This window comes from Brachyhypopomus gauderio, chromosome 14 (genome assembly GCF_052324685.1).
Source record: "Brachyhypopomus gauderio isolate BG-103 chromosome 14, BGAUD_0.2, whole genome shotgun sequence".
Taxonomy (NCBI): Eukaryota; Metazoa; Chordata; class Actinopteri; order Gymnotiformes; family Hypopomidae; genus Brachyhypopomus; species Brachyhypopomus gauderio.
Window position 1 is genome coordinate 7,025,774 of NC_135224.1, and position 26,440 is coordinate 7,052,213.

General features: G+C 44.9%; 1 protein-coding gene across 1 annotated transcript in view; it reads right to left on the reverse strand.

Annotated features, from left to right (window-relative positions):
- Positions 1–19,681, reverse strand: part of svep1 (sushi, von Willebrand factor type A, EGF and pentraxin domain containing 1) — a 67,781-nt gene extending 48,100 nt beyond the window's left edge. Inside the window, 3 exon segments of the mRNA XM_076973525.1 lie at positions 2,087–2,263; positions 3,178–3,433; positions 18,392–19,681. Of these exon segments, the coding sequence (XP_076829640.1) occupies positions 2,087–2,263; positions 3,178–3,433; positions 18,392–18,919 (961 nt within the window). The 5' untranslated portion in view covers positions 18,920–19,681.
- Between the last annotated feature and the right edge of the window lie 6,759 nt (positions 19,682–26,440).

Here is a 26,440-nt window from a genome sequence, read left to right on the forward strand (position 1 = left end):
CCGGGCTATTACAGCCCTTACAGCTTAGAGTACTGAGTACGTCCAGAGCCAAAACCAGCTATTTCAACTCTTAACTCACCATTCAGACTTCAACTGATAACAGTGTACACGTCTCAGAACAGGACCTAATTCAGTAAATCAAATCTCAGACAGTACAGAGACACAGGAAGGCCTAGTCTCCGCTGGGCTTTTCCGGAATCTTCCGCACTCAAAGGCCCCCTCAGTCTGCATTCTGTGCCTAACTGAAACATTCTGCTATTAATTGAACAGTGAGACAGCATTTCTTCATGAGGAGTGTTGCCATCAGAGAGACATCTGATTGCAATTTATGGCCGTTCGTAGCGTCTCAAATTAAAGCCACAGCAAGCACATGCACGAGGGATGGAATGAGAGGAACAAGAGGACAGAGAGGAAAGGGAAAGAGAAAGCACAACCACAGTTACCACCAAATTGAAAATGACATGGCGTGGTAATCACCTGAACAAGCTTCTCATTCGCTTTCCTCCGCTAGCTTGTCTGCGCTGTGGAACAGCCACAATGGAACAGCCACAATGGAACAGCCACAGTGGAACAGCCACAGTGGAACAGTCAAAATGGAACAGCCACAATGGAACAGTCACAATGGAACAGCCACAGTGGAACTGCCACTGTGGAACAGTCACAGTGGAACAGCCGCAGTGGAACAGCCGCAGTGGAACAGCCACAATGGAACAGCCACAGTGGAACAGCCACAGTGGAACAGTCACAGTGGAACAGCCACAATGGAACAGCCGCAGTGGAACAGCCACAATGGAACAGCCACAATGGAACAGCCACAGTGGAACAGTCACAGTGGAACAGCCACAGTGGAACAGTCACAATGGAACAGCCGCAGTGGAACAGCCACAATGGAACAGCCACAATGGAACAGCCACAGTGGAACAGTCACAATGGAACAGCCGCAGTGGAACAGCCACAGTGGAACAGCCACAGTGGAACAGCCATGATGCCAGACTTTCCTTGTCTGCCCCCTCACCACACCCAGGAGGCACATGTGATCGTATGTGTCCGGGTGAGGTTACAGTACATCGGTCTGCAGGGAGGACTACAGTTAAGGCTGAGCTAGCGTGTTACAGCCAGGCAGGGCCATTGGAGCTGGGGTGCATGAGCATAGAGGGCTGGTGTTTAGCTTGGCCTGAAAGCATCACTGAAAAATGAAAAAGAAACTAATGACCATAAAAGAGGGGAGTAAATATGGCTTTTATAAATCTCAGCAATTACCGTACAAACACTTCATGCAGGAGACTTATGTGAATACTAATACTGATTAATCATTCTATTTTGCATTATCCTTAATTCATTAGTTGTGAGATGTTATATAGTGTGTTTAATGAAAGGACCAACACAGTGACTTAACACAGTGTCTCTGTATCAACCGTATCACCATATTACTTTACTCCGTGAGTAATGCTGTGAGTAGGAATGAGAGAATGAGAGAGAAACAGAGAGTGAGAGAGAGAAAGAGACACAGAGAGACAGCCAGACACAGAGAGAGAGAAAGCCATGAGATCATATGCAATATGAAATAAATATTTAAACAAAGATGCAAGATCTCGAACACATAAAACAAACCTCCACATTCAGCATCAACCTCAGTCAGGTGGCACTCTGAGGGCAGTGAGAGCAGCTTCACTCCGAGCCTTCACAATACGTCCTGTGTGTACTTACGTTCTTTTTCCCCCTAGCTCTCTAATTACACTGCACTAATTATCTCATTATTTTTCTGACCCAATTGTGAGATTATTTTGGCTCAGCATGCTTGTCACTTCTCTGGCAGGACTGTGAAAAAGCAAACTGCCCGTTACCACAAATAAGGAGCAATATTCCAAAAAATACCACAATCAAAGTTCAGGTACTCACAGTAAATAAGGGAGTTAATCCTGATGTTTAGGGGGAAAAATGGAAGAGGAAGTAAATGGTGAGTGTGACACTGAACAAGAGTGGCCATTTCTCCCTTTAGTTGCAACTGTACTACCAATATACTGACTATACCACTACACCACTGATAATGAGTCCATACTAAAGTCTGGTGGTGGTATGTGTTTACCTGTGCACTCGTGCTGGAGTCCTTTGCCGTAATGGCCTTTCTCGCACACACAGTCGTACTGGCCCGTGTGCGTGCCACACTTGCAGCTGGCCAGGAGATCGCAGCAGTCCCTCCCCTCCACACACAGGGAGGAGCAGTGGGACATGTCCTCCTGGACGTAACTGCCCGTAGGCAGGTCTGAGGAGGAGAGAAGGAGTGAGAGAGAGTTAAAGAGTGAACAGGCTTGAGACTGACACTGGGAGATGGCATGAACACACTAATCACCACTGTGGAGAACCCTCCCTGTCCATCAAGTCCAGCTGAAACGTGAGAGCGCATGTGTGTGTGCGTGCGTGTGTGTTCATGTGTACGTGTCCGTGCACACGTGAGGGTGTTAAAGCTAAGTAAGAGTAATAAAATCAAAAGCGCTGGCAGGGAGCATCTTCCCTTTAAAAACGAAGCAAACAAAAAACGATTGGACACCAGATGTTTAATACACACCCACCAGCAAAGAGGCGATTGGACTCCAGATGTTCACATGGACCCCCCCCCCCAACCCCCAGCTTCTGGCAGAGACTGCACAGGCCTGGAGATAGATGCTCACAGCAGGGAGATCTCGTAATGCCACAGATTGGACCCTCATGGTGGATTGGATCCTCATGGTGAACGCGGATTCACTCAGCTCTTCGTGTCTGTGTGTTTTTATCTCAGTTGGTTGTACTTGGATGATGTATTTGTCACTTTCTTTTTGAACGACTACGTTCATTTGGCTTGACTGCCTACTATAGTCAAACCAACTTGGGAAATTATCAGCCCACAAATCAAAGACCAGTGCATGTAGGGACCAAAAACATAATGTTGTAGCAGGTTTTCTGGATGGTGGGTTACTATTGATAAATCATTTTAAAATATTTTTTTTTTTCAAAATATATTTGTTCAAGTGCAGTTGGCCGACCAGAAAATGGATACTTCACTCAGCAACAATACGTCAAATCTGGTGGCAAACATGGATTTGTTCCAATATTGTAGACGGCTTGATCCAAATTAATCTAATTGTTTACTCTGATGTTTTGTTTTTAAGTATTACAGCAATGCAGCATCTAATCTCTCACCTTCGTGAAGGGCACGTCGTGCGAGAGCCTCAAACTCGGCGAAGTTGTGCACGAGATAGCAGTGCTGATCTTTCGGGTGCGACGCCATGTCGTGCAGCTCGCGGATATTCCCCTGCCAGATCCCCAGCGTGAATATCTCCACGCCGTTCTGCCGCAGAGCTGCTGCCACCGGCCGGGGGTCACCTCCGTTCGAGTAGCCATCTGTGATGAGGAAGATAACCTTCGTGGCATTTTCTCGAGAACTCCGCAAAATTTGCTGCAACAGAAAATAGACAAATACAATGCTTTAAAACAACAAAACAAAATTATATAGATTTTTATATAATTATTATATACAATTATTATATAATTTAAATAATTTATTCAAAAAAATTATTTAAATAAATAAATATATATATAAAATTTCATAGTTGGCTCATATCTGATGATGAAAAAAAATTTATACGTATTCTTTCTCTCAATGAACAATCAGTTACCATCACAAAACAACCACCACACCAGAGCGTATGTGCACAAAACACATGAAATCATAAAAATAATTTCCAGGGTTAGGTTTACGAACGCATGTATAACATATAATTGCACTAGACCATTAAAACTGAGAAAATGCCTTTATTGTCACTGATACAATCTTTCTCAGATCTTTGTTTCTTCAGTGAAGCACTGTATCATTGTGTTAGTCTACGACAGACTGAACAGTCTGTAGTGCACAATAAGAGGATATGACTGTGATAAAGGAACATCAGTGGATATATACAGTATATCCAGTAGAAGGTTGTAATATGTTACATGACTGGGAGCCCTAAAAATAAATAAAGAATGAAGAGTGGTGCACACATTGGGGAAACAAGAATGATATTGAACAACGACATGAGAAAAACAGGAGAGACAACAGCGAGTGAGAAGTGTGAATGTTTAAAGAGAGGAGTGGAATAGAAGAATAAAGGGTTCTGTAATGTATGTTTGACTTCAATTCAGAGAATCATAAGCTTGAACACACTGTACAGATACACACACACACACACACACACACACACGGAAATGAAGCCATGAGGCACCCAGTAACCATTTCCTGAGTATTCCACCCATACCAAGATGTTGACCCAGCTCCCCACACGCACGCACGCACACACACACTCACAAACACACACACACACGCATACATTTTCACCACAGTGATGTCAGTGCGGCTAGGCTCCATGGGAGTGGGCCCACCGGGCTGAAAGAGGGTGTGACTGTGGCCACTTATGAGAGGGCAGCTCAAAGGGACAGACGGTCTCCAGCACGGAGGGCAAATGCTTCTGAGGTTAAGAGTCTGGACGTGAGTCAGGGCTTGGCAGTGCGAAAGAGACGTCTGAGGCGTTGAAGCTCGAAGAGCCAACACACAGTTCAAAAACGCACTAAAGAACACGTCCAGAGACACAACAATTGAGTCACAGGAAGACGAGCTACACAAACACACAAACATGGTCATCTCTGGATCAGAGAAAGGATAGACTGCACATCCATGCAATTCCTATAGGAATTTGTATTTAATTATGGCCCAAGATAATGCTACAAAACTACACTTGGCCTGACTTAGAACCAGCCCAGATCTGAACAATAAAGAGGTCAACCACCGTGCATAGATTTGTAAATGAACACCAACCAAATACATATTATATATTACACCCTACATCCTCATTTCAGGATCAACTTTCTATGCAGCTTCTTTCTGTTTTACACTCAGTTCACACACACACACACACACACACACACACACACACACACACACACACACACACACACACACACACACGCCTCTGTAATTATGGGGTGGTACAGCTGCACTCTACACGCCTCCTTCTGTTCTTCTTTTGACCACACAGCAGTGGACACAAGAGATTTCCCACACACACATACACACACACACACACACACACACGCACACACACACACACACACACACACACGCACACACACACACACACACACACACACACACACACACACACACACATACACACACACACACACACACACACACACACACACACACACACACATACACACACACACACACACACACACACACACACACACACACACACACATCCTGCCTTGTTTACAATCCCGAGTATATTGATCATGGTCTCCTGTGCCTTTATGTCTCTCCCTATTTAAAGCCCACGGGTGGCTAACTCCAGTGCAGTGGCCTTATTTGAGCTTTGCTAATAAGGCCTTTGAGTGTTTACTACCAGTGTGTTTACGTTTGTGTTCTCTTCTCTTTCGGCCGGCTTGTCGCCGACATAAAGAATAAAGAACCTCCTGCCCTACACTGGCGCTTTGCTTGCTCCCTACTGCTGCCATTACAGGTGTCCTTTCAGTGCCATGTCTGTGACAGTGGTGCCTATTCTTAGTCCTCTTTAACATACTAATACATTTTGTTTAGAGCTGAGTTAAGGAGAATGGAGTCAGTAAGAATGGGTACTGTGCAGAGTACTGGAACATGTCTGCCTGAGTGTCCTAGCAGAATGCATTAAGCCCTTCTGAGGTATTATGGCAGAGAAAACTCCAATGTGAGCATTGCTGAGGTCCTTCAGGAGACGCACAGCCCTGGTTAAAAGGAGAATATGCATTCTTTGTGTGTGTTTGCTTTGCAGCAATAAATCTCACTTGGGATTAAATGTGCAGACTGTCCACATCCACCCATATTCAGGTATGTATCACATTCGGAGATAAAGAAAGAGAAACAGCTGTAGTGACAGTGGAAACCCACCAGTCAGTCCGTGAGGAGCAAGACCAGTCATACCAGTACACCCACCAGATAGAAGACCCTTCAGGTATGCCAGTGCCCAGTCTAATGCCACTGTGACATGTCACACCTGGACCAATGTCACCAAAGGTGTTTTCTACAGTAGTTCACAGTAGTTCCATGAAAAGTTTTATAACATGTGGCAAGCTTTTCTGGCTCCCCTTACAGGATATAGATGGCATATGGCCCCAACGTTATAAGGAAAGTAATGTCTTGAAGTGTAATGCTTTGCAGACTAATTCTTCATCATCTTTATGGCTGTGGTGAGGTTTCATGAACAGTATAGGGCAGACTTGTCACCCAATCTGAAGCTTCCATCATGGGTTCTAATAATTAGATTTTTGACTTGGTGTTGCTGCTTCCCTGAACACTGTCCTATGAGTTCTTTAAAATCTGTCAGTGGGCAGTGATATGATATGTGCCTCATTTGACGTCCTGTGTATGCAGGCCCGTTGACAGTCTTGCTGGGGCCCGGGACAAGAAAGATTCATGTGTACACCCCCCCCCCCCACGCGAAATTGACGCAATCGCAGTGGCTCCGCCCATGCGCGAGGGCCTCGCGCGCTGTCGGTTCGCGAGGTCGTGCACCTCTCGAATTTTGTAACTTCGCGCGCGCCGCGCCTCAGCGCAATGAACAAAGTCATATTTGCAGGGTTCATACACCTTTACAAGGTGGAATTCAAGCACTTATACGTCACTTTAAAGGTCCATTTCAATATTTTCCAGCACGTTAAACTTAATTAAGTTAAATATTTATACATATAATCGAAATGATTCGAAATAATTCGCTTTTTATCACAGTATTTAATGGATGTTTATTTTCAAAACGCCCTCAAATCTTAAGGTCTTCACGAGAACTATTCAGTCAGACAGCTATTTGTTGTGAAACGATGTAGTTACAATTTCAAACATTTTCAAGTACTTTAGCCTAAATTCCAGCACTTTTCAAACGTGGAACACAATGCAACATTAAAATTCGTTAGGTAAATATTTTTCCTTTCTTTTCTGCACTCCAGATTTCTGTATTTACTTTAACTATCCACCACTGTTTCCCGCTGTTGGGCGGGTACCAGCCGGTTACGGTCGGTGCTGGATCAAACCATTTTCCAGTGGGAGGCGGGGGTGTATGCACTTAATGGAAAATATGCAGATAGGTAAAAAACATATATATTTGAGCCATTGAGCTTATTATGAGTACATAATTTTATATTAATGAAAGATTTCAAGATTATTTAAAAATTATAGACTTTAAATAAAAAATAAATTGCTGGGCTCTTTGATGGGCCCCCCTGGCCCTAGGGCCCGGGACAACAGACCCTGTCGACGGGGCTGTGTGTATGTACTAAAAACAATGACATTGGGAAACTATGAGGTTTAATTGTCTGAGGTGAGGGTGCAGAGTGGCTCTGGTGCTGTTCTGTATGTGGTGATCCAGGTTTTATTTTTTTCCACGAGTAGGACAGGAGAAGTCTGGGTATGAGTATATTTTTGTTGGTCAATTTTAGTAACAGTTACAGTAGAACTTGGCTGGTGGAAAGATCGGTACCTCAGTGTTCTGTATTTGAGGACCATAGTGCTGTGGTCACTGATTACAATGTGTTTTCATTGTGATGTATTAACAGAATCCTCCCCCTCTGTGTTCAGACCAGCCACACGGTTTCTTCTTGACCAGAACATTACTCCATCCAGAGTCACAGCAGTGGTTGACACATGGTTACATGTCACCGCATTTGTGTCAAACCCATATTGTCAGGTTCTTCTGCAGCACACACGATGGCTATGAGGAGCCTTCAGACAGACGCCGTGCTGAAGTCGCTTCTCCGGAGCGTGTCCTGAGCATTCCGTCATCCAGCGCACGCTAATCCAGTTTCCATCTGTATTTCAGCCTGATGAATTTGCAAGAATTTGTGGTTGAATGGAAGAAAGCGTAATAACTATCAGAAAACTCGGAGAGGCCACATATAACATTTGCTGCCTCAGTATTGGAAGTGATTTCCTTCAGAATAAAATCTGTCTGTGAGGTAAAAATTAGCAAACACAAATATTGTACAATACAGTTATGCTTATAACTGCTTTTAAATGGAAGGATGTGGCACTTTATAAGGAAACAGACAATGGGCTCCCTTATCTGCATGATGGAAACTAAACCATTTCCAGTATTCTGCAACCAGCATGCCACTGCAAATATTCGGTGTTCAGTGCAAATGTCTCGTAGCGGCATTGATCTAGGAGTCTTCACACCTGCCTAACATGGAGATAATCCTTTATCGAGTCATCTGCTTCCTGCCTGGGGCCACTGAGCATACTCAGTGAAGCGTGTCTGCACCAGACTGTGTTGTGCGGCTGGTCAGAAAAGCAGAGTTAAGCAGAGTGTTCTGTATGCACTGACCGATGACCAATCAGCTAGAGCAATCATTCAGAACTGATTAAACATTCCTTAAATGTTCAAGCTTCAAACATGGTCTCAGATCAGCCTAAAAAAGGAAAAGAGGTTTTAAGAAGTGGTCAGGAGTGCCCTGGCTGGTACATGCTTGGAGATCGACACACCTGCATTTAAAACTCACCAGGGTCATTAGTGGAGAAAGAGAGGGGAATAAAAAACAAACTAATGGAAGAAGGAGGGAGATCTGCACATCTCTCTTTCATGGATATTCACTCGTTGTGCTGTCTTGGATATCTCATTTTGAAGCATTCCAGCATAGATAAAGAACACAACCCGGATGCATCCGTATGGAAAGTGTTCCATGCGCTGTCGGAAGTTGAAGGAAGCTTGTTTTGACATGGTATCGTGTCTTGGCTCTGGTGGCAAAGAATAACAACAACATGAGTCCACAGGGCAAAAACAACCCCAGCGAGCTGGACACAAGTGCTCCCAGCTTCTCCCCATGAGGAGCTCTGAGTGGTCCTGAAATGGGTCACAATGAAAATATTTCAGGCCTTTCAGTTTTATTAGGTTATATTTATAGAATTAAGTCAAAGCAACACAAATGTGTTTCCAACATAAAACTGCGCCCTTTAAAGACCAAATGCTTTATATTAACTTTCCTAACAAACTTGCATCATGGCACTTTGTGGGGGCTTATTAAGGCAATCTTCAAAAAGCCATAACCTCCGCCCAGATGTTTAAACAGCAAAATGTCCTTTAAAAAAAAAAAACTGTTCTTGGAGTCAGACGAGTCCGTTACTATCACAAAAACAGGAGAAACCTTCAAAAATCTCCATCTAGTCTGATCTGTTTTATTCAGCACATGTTGTGGCCAACAATTGTAATGGACCAGCACCACTGTTTTCCAAGCCCACAACCAGAACTTTGGATGATTGACACTAAAACCATTTGCTGAGTATAAGTTCTTCTTGATGGAGTATGGTTAGTTTAATCCCTCCAGCTTGTCAGACACGCTCCGTAACCCATGTTTCATGGAAACCCCAGAGTGCAATGGGGCGGGGGGCTTTAGGAGGGTACATATATCAGCAGCCTGTCTCAGTTTCCAGCGAAACTCTCCATCCTTATTACTGCCCTGTTTGTGTGTGAAGAGTGTGAAGACCATTCGGGTAATTGGCCAGGATGGGACACTGGGCCAGAGGCTTCGCAGACCATGGTTAGCTGCTTCCTGTCAAAACACCATTCATCACAGCAATGGGTTTGGAGAAAGAGAAGCATGTAGGTCCTAGTAAAGAGATAGATGGGGTGTATGTGAGAGAGAGAGAGAGAGAGAGAGAGAAAGAGGGAGAGAAAGAGAGAGAGAGAGGTAGATTGATTTGAATTCAGTGTCATTCTCTGTGGCATTTTGGTCTGGTATTTGGTCAACTATACCTGCACTATATTTAAAACCTATGAATTGGATGGCAGTGGAAGTGAAGACGAGAAGAACTCATCAGAACGAACAGATCTTGGATAGCACAAAAGGGGAAGAACCCATAAGCTATGGAAAAGACACCAGATATATTTTGAGAAGGAACAATGGTTCAGGATATGGAATTCAGCGAGAATTATGAGGAAAGGGAAGAGGAAACTTAGTTTCTGCTCTGGGTTTGGAGGCAGGCAACAAAAACACTTATATCCATTAGATATATTAACTGATTTGGTTCATTTCAGTTAGTGTATCTTCAGACACCAGTGATTTTCCACAAAAGAGGCTCATCTACCCACAGCGCTGTTCGGTATCTGAGTGACCCCCCTTTAAGGAAGTAACTTTCAGTTTTGAAGAAGAAATTAAACCTGTATTACTTTGCAATAACAGAGTGATTCATAGGAAACAAAATCCGCAAAAGCTTCATAGCCATAGCCAGTATTGGCTTACCTAAAAGATGTATATACTGAGATGGCAACTAAAGACTAAATGAATATGAAAGAGGAATCCATAGATCTGTCTGAACTGTTATCCTGAACATCAAATCACAACACTCACTACAGACATGGTGCTACATTATAGGATTCTCTAACAGCTAATCGGGTTTCCAGATCTTCCACTGTGCAAGCTATTTGGTTGGTCAGGGAGAACAGCAGATTTTGAAGAATATCTCTACTCCCCTTTAGATCAACTGTGTAGGGGATAGATCACATTCTCACTGCCCATGAACATACCCTCAGGGCTGATGACCCTGGCGCTAAACTTTCTAGTCTACTTACATCCTTAGCTTCTAAGCCCCTGCGTTTAGCAGGCAGATCCTGCTACTGGACTGCATGCTTTCTGGCCACTGGGCCTGTTTTCCCAGGGCAGGGGCATTGGGCCTCTAAGATTCAATTCGTTTGGTGTAAGGTTAAGTGGAAACAACCGTTCAGAGGCTTTCCTCTGATCTCCCCCGCCTGTTCCAGAGATCCTGTCTCTGCGCTGCTTGGTGCCGGGTGAAGGAACGAGCCCAGGAGGCCTGCAAGTGCCAGCCTGACCTGCTCCATCACATCTGGACCTGATTGAAAGCACCTGGCAAAGGGTGAGGCAACTGCCTTGAGCTAGACAGAGACAATGGAAGAGGAAGAGATGGGGAGAGAGAGAGAGAGAGAGAGAGAGAGAGAGAGCAGAGAGAGAAAAGAGAGAAAGTGGGAGATAGAGAGAGGGAGAGTAAATGGAGGACACTTTCCAATTGGACTGCAATATGACTAAAATGATGATGCAGTCTTATTCACCACAGATACAAGACGCTAAACAGTTCAAAACCTTTAGTGTGTACGTGCAAGAGCAACAACTAGAATGTTCTTTTAAATGAAAAATTAAGATGTTACCAGTATTAACTGCAAATGTCTTATTAAGATGAAATTTCACTATAAATATTACTTAAGGATTTCTTATTTGATAATATTTCATCCCATGATGAAATCTTAATTTGTTTTTGGACTATAAATTTGATTTTAATGATATTATAGCATATTGTGATTATGATGCTATAATAAGTATCAACAATCACCGTTATGGTCAGAACCAAAGTGACTAGAAAATCAAAATTCTAAAATGTTCTGTTTGCACTATTAAGAAAAAAACTAAATTAGACAGGTTGTATGTCTCATTTCATTAGTTTGCCCCCAGTCTAGGTGTTTTCTGTCACCTCAGGACTTTGAATCAGTATTTTGGCTCTACTTTCTTGTGCTGTTCCAATTCGGTCCTTCTAATGAGTAATGATGTACTGGAAAATGATCCATTCATGTATTAACACAGCTCACGTTTCATTGCCAATGCTGTATTTTGGTGCAAACACACAAATCATTGCTGAAAATATAATAACATGGTTGCTTGGTAACAGTTGTGGTATTTTAGCTTTGATATGGTGAAACCCATCTGTCTAACGTTCTTTGTTCTTCACAATAGAGTGTGCCAGTAATTCACAGAAGGAGGATTTCCAACTACAAATTCATATTCGGATTATGCTCTGGTTTCATGTCCTTCTAATTTTAAATCACACGATGTACAAAACAGAGGCAATGGGTTAATGGGTTTATGGGTGCTAAGGAATGATGTTTGGCTTGCAAAAAACAAAACCAAGAGAAATAAAGAGCCAAGGACATGGTCCAAAACAACAATATTGTTATATCGATAACATTGATAATACTGTAATATTTATAATATTGATAATATTGTAATATTGGTAATATTGATAATATTGAAATTTACTGCTGAATTTCTCTTAATATTGGAATTAGAATATTAGAATATTATTATGACAATACATGTGGCACATTTCTACAGAACCCATCTGATGTTTCATAGAAATTTGATTTTCTGTAGAAACTCATCTCTCTGGGCAAATTTGCAAGCGTTTAGCATTCAGGCTAATTGGTGTTATATGTGCTTGGAGTGGATAGTGGAGACTTCCTTATGAAGCTTCAGTTCATTCAACACCTCAGAGCTCTCTTCACTTTGGTATGTGAGTTTACTGCCATATCACCTCTTACACACACACACACACACACACACACACACACACACACACACACACACACACACACACACACACACACACACACCAGAAGCTGAGGCCCTCAAATGAGGTTGTGTAAACGATCACAGCATTTGTTTCTTACTGAAAGTCAATAACTATTGTGACAACCCAATCACTCGTAGTCTAATAGGCACTTAACCGCAGCACGTCATAACACACACAAACGGTGTTTTGACAGCATTAAGTGTTAAAGAATGGAGTGCTGTTGAAATCTGTTTACGTTTATGTTTACAGTTATGGCATTTAGCAGACAGCAGACACTTTTATTCGGAGTGACTCAGCGATCTGCTGAGAGGATGTATCCCAGACACTTCATATTAGTCAGTATCCAAACACCACTGAAATAAGAAAGATACAGGGGGTTTTGGGCATTGCCATCATGGAGGGAGGGGCTGAGCCGTTCTTGGCTTTGTAGCTAAGCATCAGGGTATTTAAAATGTAAGCAGCTAGTTGAAGCTATAGTAAAGGGAACACAGGAGCAAAATAACATGGGAGAACTTCAGTAGTCTGAACACCAGCCATACTGCTCTGTTGCCAGAGCTCCATCACTAACTTTTCTCTTAGCGTGAGAGGTCATTGACTCTCTGTTGCCGGTTCTGTTGGGGCAATGATCAAAAAGGACAAATATCAGGAAGTAATAGATCATTATAGCTTAGATCAAAGGTCTTTCTCATCATTGTTGTCTACATCTCTTGCTGCACACCATGTCATCTTCCTCCTGAAGATCTCCCATGTCATCTTCCTCCTGCTGAATTCTCCCCACTGGCTCCACAGTTCTCCTCTGCACCACACCGACTCTACTAGAGCTTGACTTGAACAGCCATCTCTCATTCACAAGCAAGACTCTTCTCTGTCTGGGCAGCCAGGTGGAGAAATGAACTTTAACTGGCTGTCCGCACCGCTGACTCTGGCTGTGCACATCTTTGCCGAGCCATTAGGTACTTAAATGTGCACTTAGAAACATAAAAATTTACGTCTGCTTTTGCACTCTGGCCAGAACTTTAGTCTGATAGTATTCTTAACGCTTACTTATCTGGTCACATGAGAATATGTGTTTGATGGAAAGTACAAAGCATTTCCATTAATCATTCTGGACAAGGGTGTCTGGCAGATGCTGTAAATGTAAAGTAGTTCACGCTGTCTCTAATGCAGCCAATTCTTTCCCTGCTCAAGAGCCGCTGCTTCTCCTGGTGTGTCCATGGCCTCCACAGCATCTCTCTGACTCATGTGTGCTCCAACTGCCTTCAAAGACACTTGCCCAGCAGGGTCTGTCTGCCCTACAGGCTCCCTTTGGGGCACTTGGGCACCAGCTCCTGTAGCAGTGTAGCTGAAACGTGACGCTTTCTCCAAGTTCAGCACTGCTAAATCCATTCTGAGCTAACGGTTGTGCTGTACGGCTTTTCTTTGCCCTGAGATCTGAGGAGAGTGACGTTTTAAAGTAGCGGTGTGATTAACAAAGAAAACAAAGAAAACAAAGCCGTCCATGCCCAGAATAAACAGCTGGTGCAGCTCCTGGTCAAAAACGGTTGATGTCCACAAACCCAGTCAGAGAACTGTGAGAGGACACTCTAACTCTGCACCTCTCTTGTTTTGAAGCCATCTCTCTCAGTATCTGGGGACTACAACAGCTGAAGACAATTGCGAGGTGGTCTGGGGGGTTTGAGGAGAGGACAGAGCCATTACAGAGCCAAACAGCCTGACCTGAACTTCCTGTGTGAACTGTATGCTACTGGGGTTTGAACTTTTGATTAAAAGCAGCAGCACTGAGTGAAAAGACAAATTTATTCATTCATAGCATACAGTATTAAGGATACTACACTGTACATATCTGCCACACATTAAAAAACAACACCACCCCTTCATACGTCATCCCTACATCTGATAAAGTAAGTCAGGTGGACTGGATACTGAAACTTGTTCAGTTTATTTAGGTTAATACTGTTCTATTTCAGTCACATTTGTTTCTGGCATCTGCCCAATGAGAACACAGGAGAACACCGAACTCAACCAAGAACTCAGCGATGGATTATTAGCATGGCAGCCCACTGCTAGCCATTAATCAGCCCCACACACGTCCCACATCTCATCCATCCTGAGGCGCAGATCACCATAGCCCACAGGGTCCACTTGGCTAGCTGTTATCTCTCCGTCCACAGGCTGTTATCGGAGGCTTTCAGCCCTCGGTACAGACATTCCTGCCGGCCTTATCAGGCCGTGAAGGAGGAGGGCCGTCTGCTGTATTGATCTTGCTCATCAATCCCTATTAGCAGCGCACATGCGGGAGCAGGAAGCGCCAAGGTCTCGTGGAGGGGGAACGCTCCTTCATTTGGGCAGCGGCGGGGTAGCGGTGGGGTAGAGGCGGGGTAGCGGTGGGGTAGTGGCGGGGCAGCGGCGGGGTAGTGGCGGGGGTAGCGGCGGGGGTAGTGGCGGGGGTAGCGGCGGGGGTAGCGGTGGGGTAGCGGTGGGGTAGTGGCGGGGTAGTGGTGGGGTAGAGGCGGGGTAGCGGTGGGGTAGTGGCGGGGTAGTGGCGGGGTAGCGGTGGGGTAGCGGCGGGGGTAGCGGTGGGGTAGCGGCGGGGTAGTGGCGGGGGTAGCGGCGGGGTAGTGGCGGGGTAGCGGTGGGGTAGAGGCGGGGTAGCGGTGGGGTAGTGGCGGGGTAGTGGCGGGGTAGCGGCGGGGGTAGCGGCGGGGGTAGTGGCAGGGTAGCTCGGGGCAGCAGCGGGGCAGCTGGGGGAAGACCGGTGCAGTCCTGCTGCTCGTTTCTCTTGCTTCCATCCTCTCCTTTGTCTCTCGTTCTGTGATCTTGGCTTTTTCTTCTCTTCCTTTTTCTTCCTTTCTTTTTTCTCTGTTGCTTTTTTCGTCTCGTTTTCTGTAAACAACTAAGACGTATTTGTTCGCTCGCCTCCTTTTTGTGCTAATGGAGCAATAAAGCATTTTCTCTTTTATCATCGAAACACCTGCTCCTCGCCTTTTGTGCTCATTTGGTGCAGCTTTCAACCATCTGAGCAGACGCTCTCCAGCACATTTGGATCGCCCGTGCATGTGTGAGTAAGTCGGCACTTGCGTATTAAAGATCTTTGATCTCTCCCGGTACCTCCATTATTTGTTTGTGCTTTTATGCTCGCTTGTCTTGCATAACAGGGAACCACTCCAAGCGGAGAGGAGCTTGCTGACAGATGCTTTTGCACAAGCATGCAAAATTTTGCACCGCCTCCTCCGCCTGAACCCGATGACAGTCTTTCTCTCTCTGTCCCGAGGTTCAAAAAGCACGTCGGGGGTGAGGGGTCAACAGCAGTCAAAACACCTCTCTCTGGAATCTGAGCTGGGGGAGGGTCTCGGAGCAGGGCAGTGGGCCGGTGCAGTAGTACTGCACTAGAGTGCTTCAGAACCATTCCCAGCACCAAAACTGCACACACAAAATGAAATATTTCCATGACTTTTCATTGCTCTGTTGCATATTGAGAAGATCCAGCTGCTTTTAGTGTGTGTGTGTGTGTGTGTGTGTGTGTGTGTGTGTGTGTGTGTGTGTGTGTGTGTGTGTGTGTGTGATGCTACAATAAAGTTCTCTTGCTGGAAATGTAACACGTGAATTCCACAAAAATATGATGAAACATGCTACAATCCCTATCCGTATAACAGACCTCGCGAAGCGTCATCTGTAATGGTGACACTTAAATCCACTCAGACAAAGACTTCAGCCCATTATAGGGCTCTTCTGGACTTAATCAGCAAAGTGACCAGGTGAAGAATTTGGGGAGCATAGGAAAGAATTCTGAAAGAAGAGAAGGAGAGAGAGAGAGAGAGAGAGAGAGAGAGAGAGTGAGAGAGAGAAAGAGAGAGAAGGAGAGAGAGAGAGAGAGAGAGAGAGAGAGAGAGAGAGAGAGAGAGAGAGAGAGAGAGAGAGAGAGAGAGAGAGAGAAAGCAGGATGTAGTGTCTAAGTCTGATTTAGCTCCAGTTTTGTAAGGGGGGAGTGGAAGGTCAGGTAGCCCATGGCAACCATGGAAGAGCCAATCCTGGCGGCTTTAGAAAAAGCCAGACGGATTGTCCAGAATCGCAGCGTGGCGGCAGGCATATGTGATCTCAAACAGAGAAATGCCCAGCGCAGCAAGAACCCCGACTCTTTAGTTACGTGCAAATTCAGTGACCACTGTTTCCTTAACGCAAGTGAACAATCCAACCAAACTCAGATCGGGAACTCTTACGTGAACGCTTACGTGAAATAATTGAAAAATGTTCATCCTGACTTTGGTTCCCATATTTATGAGATTACAGGGTTAGATGGGAGTCTTCAATGACTCAGTTCCAATCAAACGTTCACCCAGCATCTTCAAAGAGCAGCAAGTAGCATGGCTGACCTGAAACTGAGACAAACACTTTTCCCTGTTTATTTACTGGGTGTCATCAATCACAATCATACCGTAAAATGTATTCAGTGCAGACGTCAGAACTCCTGGGGTGAGTTTGGCTCATTTGGCTAACTCACTCCTCTGTCTCACCTCACACTCACTCCTCTGTCTCACCTCACACTCACTCAGGAGGAGGAAGGAGAGGTGGAGGGAGCTCCAGTATGTGAGTAGTGAGATGGAGGAGAGAGCATTTTACACAACACACTTGTAGATCACTGTCAGCAAAATTAAGTTTCAATAGGTTAATCGCAAAAATGTGAACTCAGTAGCTGCCGAAAGAGAGAGAAAGACAGAAAGAGAGAGAGAGAGAGAGGGAGAGAGCAATAAGTCACATATTTTAGTCCAGTCAAACATCTTACCAAAGCCAGACATGGTCATGCATACGCACTCAGAGAAGGGGAAAAGTTCATTTATTAGGTGTTACTCGCGAGTTCCTCCATTATCTTCGTCTCTTGTCTGAATCCAAGAATTATGTCTGAAATGAATCAGTGGTTCATCCTTAAAGCTGAAAGCACCAGCACCCTCACACATCCTGCAGGTCCCAGCTGGGGAGCAGGGCAGCGGTTGCCATGATGCTCACGAGGTCATGTGACTCAGTGAAAGAGAAACCGCTTTGGTTAATGAACTTAGTTTAACTGTCTCACTAACTTCATTTTTCCCTGTTACCTGTTATCATCTGGAGTCTTTTACTCCAATCACTCAATCGCTCCCTAAAGCTCTTCGTGCAGTTGCCGTAGGGTTATCCGAGACCGACATTCCAACACAACGTGCCAGGACGCAAAACAACACATCGCATCCTCACACCGTGATATTAAATGACCCAACGTTTCGTGACACACCACAAACACAACACAGCTGGGATGGGCCCGAGCCACAGGGGTGTGTTGCACGTGTACCCTCATTTCACCCTGCGGTTCAGCCGCTGCTCCCTGCAGTTAGATGGATGCTCTCTGCTATCTTTACACTGCAGTCCTGAACGCACAGAGCGTGGGGAGTCAACTGAAGAATGAGCAGAGGAGTGCAGGCTTATCAGTACCACAAAACACTGGAGGGATGAATTACATTCACACCTGCTGTCCTGTCTCTACTTAATGCCGTATTTGGTCACGTTTTGTGTGTATGGTGTGTTAAGGCCATTTGGGGACGTTCAGGGACACAGTGTTGGGCACTTATACCCCTGACCTCTATTGTTACTGGACATGAAGAGAGAATGTGAAAGAGATAAGATGGAGATACAGTAAAGCAAGTCTCTGCGTTACATCTGTCAACTGCATTACCTACAATAAGCCTTCCTGACCCAACGACAGCATTCCTACCACATCATTTCTGTCTTTCTCCTTATGTGCAGACATAAAAATTTATATTCTTTCCTCATCTATCTCTTCCCTCCCTCCCTCTCTCCGTTTCTCTCTTTCCCACTATTCCTTACTTTCCCTTGAGCCCTTTCCTTTCACTGACGGTGTAACAGTAGTGTGTGATGGGGAAACTCCCTCTCTCTTTCTACCTCCTGACACACACACAGATATATAACATAACCACACACCTGCAAACCAGCCGACAGCCACCCTCTCCCACTCCTTACCGCTGCACGCTGGAACGCTCCCCTGGTGTAAGTGCCGCCCCCTCGGTACGTGATGCCCGGGATTTCCTTATTGAAGAGCGAGCACTTGTGCTGGTGCACTTGGGGTGCCGACACGTGGTCCACCCTGGTCACCACGCGGCTCTTGGAGCTGAACGTCACGAGGGCGACCCGCGTGGCCTCGGGCGCCACGGGGAAGTCGGACAGCATCTTGCGAATGAAACGCAGCTCGCTGCCGAAGTTGGCCGCACCCACGCTGGAGGACTCGTCCACGAGGAACACCAGGTCGAGGCAGGAGGCGCGCTCGCGGAGAAGACGCACGTTGCGCCGGAACGCCTGGCCAAGCCGCTCCACCTTGCTCTCCGCGCCCTCCGGGGCGGCGTTGCGGACCTGGCCGGCCACTCGCAGGGCGTGGAGGGTCTGGGTCCTCCGGCCGCGGCCCTGCGAGGGTCTTCCACCTCCCGCACAGCACAGCAGGCTCCAGAGCACCAGAGAGAGGCACAGGACCACTGGGGCTCTCCAATCAGCCATGACATCCACGTGGAGGAAAGGCACGAGTCCCGCGTGTGGTTAACCAGGAGGAGTAACCAGCTGCACGGTCCCGCAGCTCTCTCACCCGCTCTCTCTCGCCCTCGCCGGCTGAGGCTCAGTCTTCAGTGGAGTGGTCAGTGTGCGGCAGGGCTGCTCCTCTCTCTGATCTGGCCGTGGGCGTCTGGGAAGCTCCTGCAGCTCAGCCAGCTAAATACCCCCTCTCTCAGAATCGTTAAGGAAGAGGCAGACAGAGAGAGAGAGAGCGTAAAAGTTCTGTAAGAGACGATGAGTGAGAGAGAGTGCGTCTGCCTTGGTGTGAAGGAGGGAATGAAAGGCGTGCAGAAAGAGGGAGACAGAGGAAAAAGAGGCAGTCACAGTAAATTTCTTTCTTTCCTTTTTAGTCCTTTCCTCTGCTTGTCTTCTCTTCCTTTCTTCTCCACTCACTCTCTCCTTCTGGTTGTCCAGGAGGGCTCGGTGAGATAGTGTGTCACTGGAGCGCACTCGTTTGCCTGTCAGACTGTCAGCATTCCCAACGAAAACATCAGCACCCAGCCTGCTGATCAACTCCATATGTCTGGCACTTGCCTCCCCTCTCTCTCTCTCTCTCTCTTTCTCTCTCTCTCTGTTTCTGTCTCACACACACACAAACACACACACACACACAAACACACACACAGACTCAAACACACATCTGTGCGCACATGCTGACACCACAACACACTGCACCTCCCAGAAGATACCCGAAGAGCCATCGCTAATGAGAAACACTGAGGGAGAGAGAGAAGCAGAGAGAGTGTGTGTGTGTGTGTGTGTGAGAGAGAGAGAGAGGGAGAGAGAGACACCGATAGAAATAAAGAAGGATAGAATGGTAGAAAGACAAAAAAGGCAGAGAGACAGAAAGAGAGAGAGGGTGCAAACAGGGTATGAAATTGGTACAAAAAATAAACATGAGACAAAAGGGTATGGAAGGACAGAGAATAAAATTGTATTTACTAACCCTTAAGCTCACTTCAGTCTCATCCATCCCATAACCCCTTAACACTGCTGCTTTTGCATTTAAACTGCAAACCACTCCACCTCCGAGACACTTTTAAAAATTAATTCTTTAATAACACCAATCCAATTACCTGGATTAAAATCCATTAAAATTAATTTCTGTAATTAATTTTAATGATTTTTAAAGGGTAGGTGAAAATATTACACGTAATCACATCATTTGAAAACAATATTTGATCTTGAAAATGCATTTGCATGATTTTGAACAAAAATCAGTCAATTGAAGTGAAACCCACTTTAGAATAAAGTAATACTATAGGTCAGTACTATAGGAAGCCTTGCACTGTATATTAGAGATAGCGACGTTGTTTCATGCAAGTGTTTGGTGAGCTCAGCTTCCCCTCTAGCCAGTATCACTTCCTCCCATTTTCCCCTGGGTGTCTTATGGGAGAAAAATGTGCCGAACCCCCCCCACAAACACACACACTCACACACACACCAGCCCCCACTCACTTCACTTTTGTGATTTTATCTGTAACCAAAACAAAGCTTGCATGCGTCAGGCAGTGTTAGGGGGAGGCAGACATGCCACTTGGCAATAGATCACGTTTCAGCCCAAAACGGTAATGAGCACGTTCAGACACGGAGAGGAGAAAACGCTGTGCTTGCTGCTTGTGCTGTTGTATTATTCCCATTAGCTACTGGCTAACAGGCTGTCAGAGAAACTGGCCTCATGTAAACAGAGACAAAGGAAAAGACAGAGCTGGATTTACTGAATAACAGAGGAGAGAGGAGCAGAGGAGGGAGATGTAGGATAGTGGAGGAGAGGGGGAAAGAGAGACTGTAACAGAGGGGAGGAGAGGGGGTTTAACAGTGATATCAGTGATATATTAGAGACCCTTTAAGTGATGTGCATGTGTCTGTATTTGCAAGATTGGGTGGTGGTCATTAGTCTTTGGGTATGTACCTTGGGTTGTTTATGGTGGCATTTAATTGGGATTTGAGGCAGTTTTGTATTTATTGTTTAGTGTAGGCTACTTTGATCTAAAACCCTACACACCGTGTGTGTTCTGCTGTACTTTTTGTATTACTGTTGAGAACAACACAGTGGTGAGCAGATATGGAGATATATTCTGTGAAAATGTTTTAAAAGATTTCTGACAAATTTAAAGACATTGCTGTCATAGCACCCTTCAGTAAAGTTTATAAAGTACATTTTATTGATAAAACAGATAAATAAAACAGAAATATAATTTTGTAGCTAAATAAATATAATTTTTGACAACCTTGTTGGCATGATCAAATTACAGGCTATTTAAAATAAAATTCTAACACCGGACTACAAGACACGCCAACGTTACCATCTAAAACCTGAAGAACACTGCACTCTACAGACCAAGTGTCTTTACTGCAATATGCTCGGCGTAAATTCTGTCTCGCTCCAGAATTACAACATGAGAAGTACAGAATTACCCTGTTTTAGAGGGTTTTAACTGTGTAATCCCTAACACCCCTGTCACGTAGGGCAACGCCCCCTCTCGTAGCTGTCACTCTGGGTTCCCTCATGTCCGTGTTCCCTGCCTGTTTGTCCCGCCCTGCTCGTTTATTTCGATTGATTCCTTGTTTGTTACCACGCCCCTGTGTCATTGTCATCACCTGTCCCTAGTTTAGTCCTGTGTATATTAGTCCCTGTGTCTCCCAGGTCTAGTTGTCGGTCTTTTTGTTTTTTGCTGTGTTTTGCCTGTTCGCCCTAGTACTGCTGTTCCGTGAGTCCTCCTTGTTGTGTTTTGCCATGTCTGTCCGTGTTTCGTGTTCTGATTGCCTACCCGTTATGACCCATGCCCGTCACTTCAACTTTGCCTATGGAATTTCCCTTAATAAATCTCGCTCTCCTCAGCGATTGTGTCCGTCTCCTCGCTCCGTGGCGCAAGCCACGTTACAACCCCATTCCCTAATCCCATATAACACCAAGGAATAATAATAATTATATATAGGGATTACAACAATGTGGTATCTCCAAAGCCAGTGCTATCAAAATGTAGTTATTCATAATAAATAAATAAATCTGAAGACATGCATATTAATTAATATTAATAATTTCCTGTTTTTGTAAAATCCCCCTTTACGTGTTTCCTCTTGTAAAGACAGCATTATATTCTTTTGGATTCCGATTAAAATTATGAAAATATTCCCTCTGTATTTGCATGTTAAACAAATTTGTTGAAAGAAAAAGTAGTTTGCTTTAAAGTAGCTGTTCTCTGGAGGTTAGGTTTAACCTAATGAAGGACACAACTCGACACAAGAGGTTTAGGGTTTCTATTCTCAGTCAGTAAAATGAAACACAGTGGATGCCAATACACGGAGAGTGTGATGTGAGACAGAGAGAGATTAACTGTTGTTATTTTCCTTTATTTGTGCCGCACTCATGTAGATGCTTCTACACAAAAAAGCTTCCAGTTCTGTACTTAGTCCTGCTCCTTGTACTCTAACTCAGACTGCAACTAATCTAGGAGCACACTAGCACCACTTACTGGACAATTGATGCAACTGCATCTGTGGTTACTACAGAGAGATTGCTAGCATAAATGTATACTGTCATATAAACACAGAAAGCAATGGCATTTTGTACTGCTCACTGTTTTAAAATGAGAAAACCCGCTAACCCGTGGCTAGTCTGTGAATTATTATTTAGCTAACGTTAATTAAATATTGCAAGCTTGGCAGCCTCTAACTGTAACGGGAAGAGCCCGTCAGTATGTCTGCAGGTATGACCTCTGTAAGGGAGGGATTGGTGTCCCCGCGGAGGGTATTTAAACTCGCGTTTGCTCTCGTTGGAGAAGAGCAAGGGTTATGATAGCGCTTGGGTGCAGGCCTTGGAATCGGTTGTACAGGACAAGAGAAACGCTAGGATTTGTGGTGCGTGGCTTTGCCAATGTACGTGGAGTTTATTGAATATCGTTAAGTGCGACTCAACTGGAGTTGCTCACTCGAGTGCCCATCTCTGCATTAAACACCTGTTCCAAAATGAAAGCTATAACAGTAGCTGTTCTAAAAATCTTTCCAGCATTTCTGCATTTTCTCATCGTTTCTTTTCAAAACCGAAAAAAGTCAGAAATTTCGGGACTTCAAAAGAAGCGCTAATCTTTGGAGTCGGAAAATATGTAAGCATTATGCGTTCGCAGTAGTGTGCAGTATGGTTTGCATTTTTGCATACTGGATACTATCCTGCATACTACTATGAGGACGAGTATGTATCCAGTATATACTGAGTGCAGTATGCTGTATATGCTGTACTTAGTGTAATATTTTCCAATGCGCTAAATATTACACTAAGTGATGGGCAAATGACACCGAGGCTTCGAGGAGAGCATCTGCATATTTTATTGTAATGACAATATAATCATTATTTGGTATGAATGAACAAAACACTTGAATGACCACTCAGACTTTTCTCAACTTTTATTGCTGTCATAGGATTGAAACAGTGCCATTGCTTTAGAGGTTGCTATAGCTTCAGTTGTCCACCAGATGTCACCGTCTCTGAAGCCTTGAAGCTTCTAATGTTTTTCGGCACAGTTGTTGGGAAAGACTCAGTGCTTCATGAGGCTTCACTTGCCCATCACTACGCTAAGTGTAAGAATCGTGCTAGTCCAAAAAAACGTGGCTCCAAGAGACGAAGGTGACGTCAGGTCGGACTCTTCCAGTGCGCTGGCTCACTCAGGCTAGGCTCAAGGAATACAAGGACCTGCAGGCATTTAAAGAGTGCGTGAAATGGAAAATGCGTGTGAGCACTGATTAGAAGGTAGGGGATTGTGAGCGGGGGAGTGTACGAGAGGTGAAGTGTATGGGAGTGGGCGTCTCCCCTGAGGTGGTGGACCGGCCTACCGTTACATGTATGTAGTATGTAGCTATTTCGAACATAGCTCGGGAAATAAAAAGACTGAGGCAATGCAGGAGTTGCCATGGGAACCGCAATGCAAGGGTAGGGGCAACCATGACATTATGAAGGGTTTTAAATGCAATCTTTTTAAATTTGAAAACAAATTGGTGTGCATATGTAAGCACAAGTTTGCACACACTTGTTTGTGCAGTTTCCTGTTTGATGTGATGGACATTGAAAGAAGCAGATATGATCTTCCCATTACATTTACATTTATGGCATTTGGCAGACGCCCTTATCCAGAGCGACTTACATTTGTATCTCATTCTTTATACAAGTGAGCAGTTGAGGGTTAAGGGCCTTGCTCAGGGGCACCTCAGTCATGGCCTCAGGTCTGGGGATCGAACCCACGACCCTCCGGTCACAAGACCAGTTCCCTAACCACCAGGCCATGACTGCCCATCTTCCCAGATATTACCTTAAGGCAGGGGTGCCCATTACGTCGATCGCGATCGACTGGTCTCAAGCTGAAAACTTGTGGGCACCCCTGCCTTAAGGTGTAATAAGGTGCCTATGCGACCCTACAAAGAAATGCCTCCCCACACTGACCCACTGCCAAACCGGTCATGCTGGAAGTGTGGCAGGCAGCAGAACATTCTCCACAGCATCTCCAGACTCTGTCACATCTACAGACTCTTCATGTGCTCATTGTGAACCTGCTCTCATCCGTGAAAAGCGCCAATAGCGAATCTGCCAATCTAGGTGTTCTCTGGCAAATGCCAATCGCCCTGCATGGTGTTGGGCTGTAAGCACAAGGCCCACTTATGGACATTGGGCCCTCGTATCAACCTCAAGGAGTCTGTTTCTGACAGTTTAAGCACAAACATGGATATTAGTGGCCTGCTGGAGGTCGTTTTGCAGGGCTCTGGCACTGCTCCTCCTGTTCCTCCTTGCACAAAGGAGGAGTTTGTGGTCCTGCTGCTGGGTTGTTCCCCTCTTATGACCCTCTCCATGTCTCCTGGTGTACTGCTCCATGCTCTGGACACTGCTGACAGACACAGCAAACTTTCTTGCAACAGCTCACATTGATGTGCCATCCTGGATGAGCTGCATTACCTGAGCAAAGTCTATGGGTTGTAGACACTGCATCGTGCTGCCTCTATGGTCAGAGAACTGACAAGATGCCAAATTGACCAAAACATCAGAGAAAAGGTCTGTGGTGGTCACCCCCTGCCGAATCACTCCTTTATAGGGGGTGTCTTGCTAATGACCTCTCATTTCTACCTGTTGTCTGTTTCATTTGCACAACTGCAGGTGAAATTGATTCACAATCAGTGTTGCTTACTAACTGAACAGGTTGGTTTCACAGAAGTGTGGTTGACTTGGAGTTACATTGTGTTGTTTAAGTGTTCCCTTTATTTTTTTGAGCAGTGTATATTCACATACATGTTGGACTGTTCGTGTTTCTGATGCCCATGTTTTTTTAATCTGTTGAAGTGCATAAAGAGGAACCTCTATTTGTCCTGTAGAGAGATTGGGTACCAGTAGAGGAAGAGCAAACTGACATACTGACAGTTTACTAATGATACGCTTTGATGCTAAATCATTTAAATCATCGGTATAACAGAGTGTCATCAGATCTGTATAACAATCTATCTTATAATTGAAGGATGGCTCTGATTTCACATTTTCAGTCCATCTGCCTGGCCATATTTCCATTTTAAAAATCACCATAAAAAAATCCCTTCCTACTCAATTCCATTGGAAACGTCCTTCTTCTTGCCACTCTTAAAGCTACCTTATCGCTATAAATGCTAATCCCTTACCCTGCACCTGGCTACATTTATATAGCAGCCTTCATGGAACCCAAGATCACTTTACAATTATCATACAGCCTGTCAGGGAAACAGTGGCTGTGCATGCCTTATTCACCAGAGGTCTCCATCTCCCGAATACTTAGAGTCGCTATGGTTACTTATCTCCATCACTTGCTATTTCACTAACACAACACACAATATGAATAATTGTTAACTTTCCTGTTTGTATTCTGAGCTGTGTGTTAATGCACTTCCTGTTTGGATGACCACCTGCTTTTGTCTTTTGGTATTTGCCTTGCCCTTAGGGTGTAGGGTGTATCTTAGGGTGTAGGGTGTATCTTAGGGTGTAGGGTGTATCTTAGGGTGTCAGACAAGGAGCCAAAAGGAGATTGACAGATAGGTACAGAGCAAGGGCAAGGCAAATTCCAAAAGACAAAAATAGACGTAGGTCATAAATCCAAACAGGAAGTTCATTAACACACAGCTCAGTATGCAAACTGGAAGAGCAGGACTTTGTGTTGTCTGTGTGTTACTAAAGGCGTTACATATGTTAATGAACCAGCATGTGAAGGAGATGAATAATCATTAGTATTCAGGAGATGGAGACCTCTGGTAGCTAGAGGTTCTGTTGCCCTGACATTATCCCCATCCCCACAATCAGTTGCAGCCAAACACAGATGCTGCAGGGCATCAACCTCCCTAATGAGGATCTAAATGATCCCAGTGTAACTCAACTGCTGTGGAGGGACATATCAATAATATTGATCCTCAGGACCGTATCTCTCCAAGTCTAGCAAATATAGCAAAGTGTTACCCTGTGACATGAGT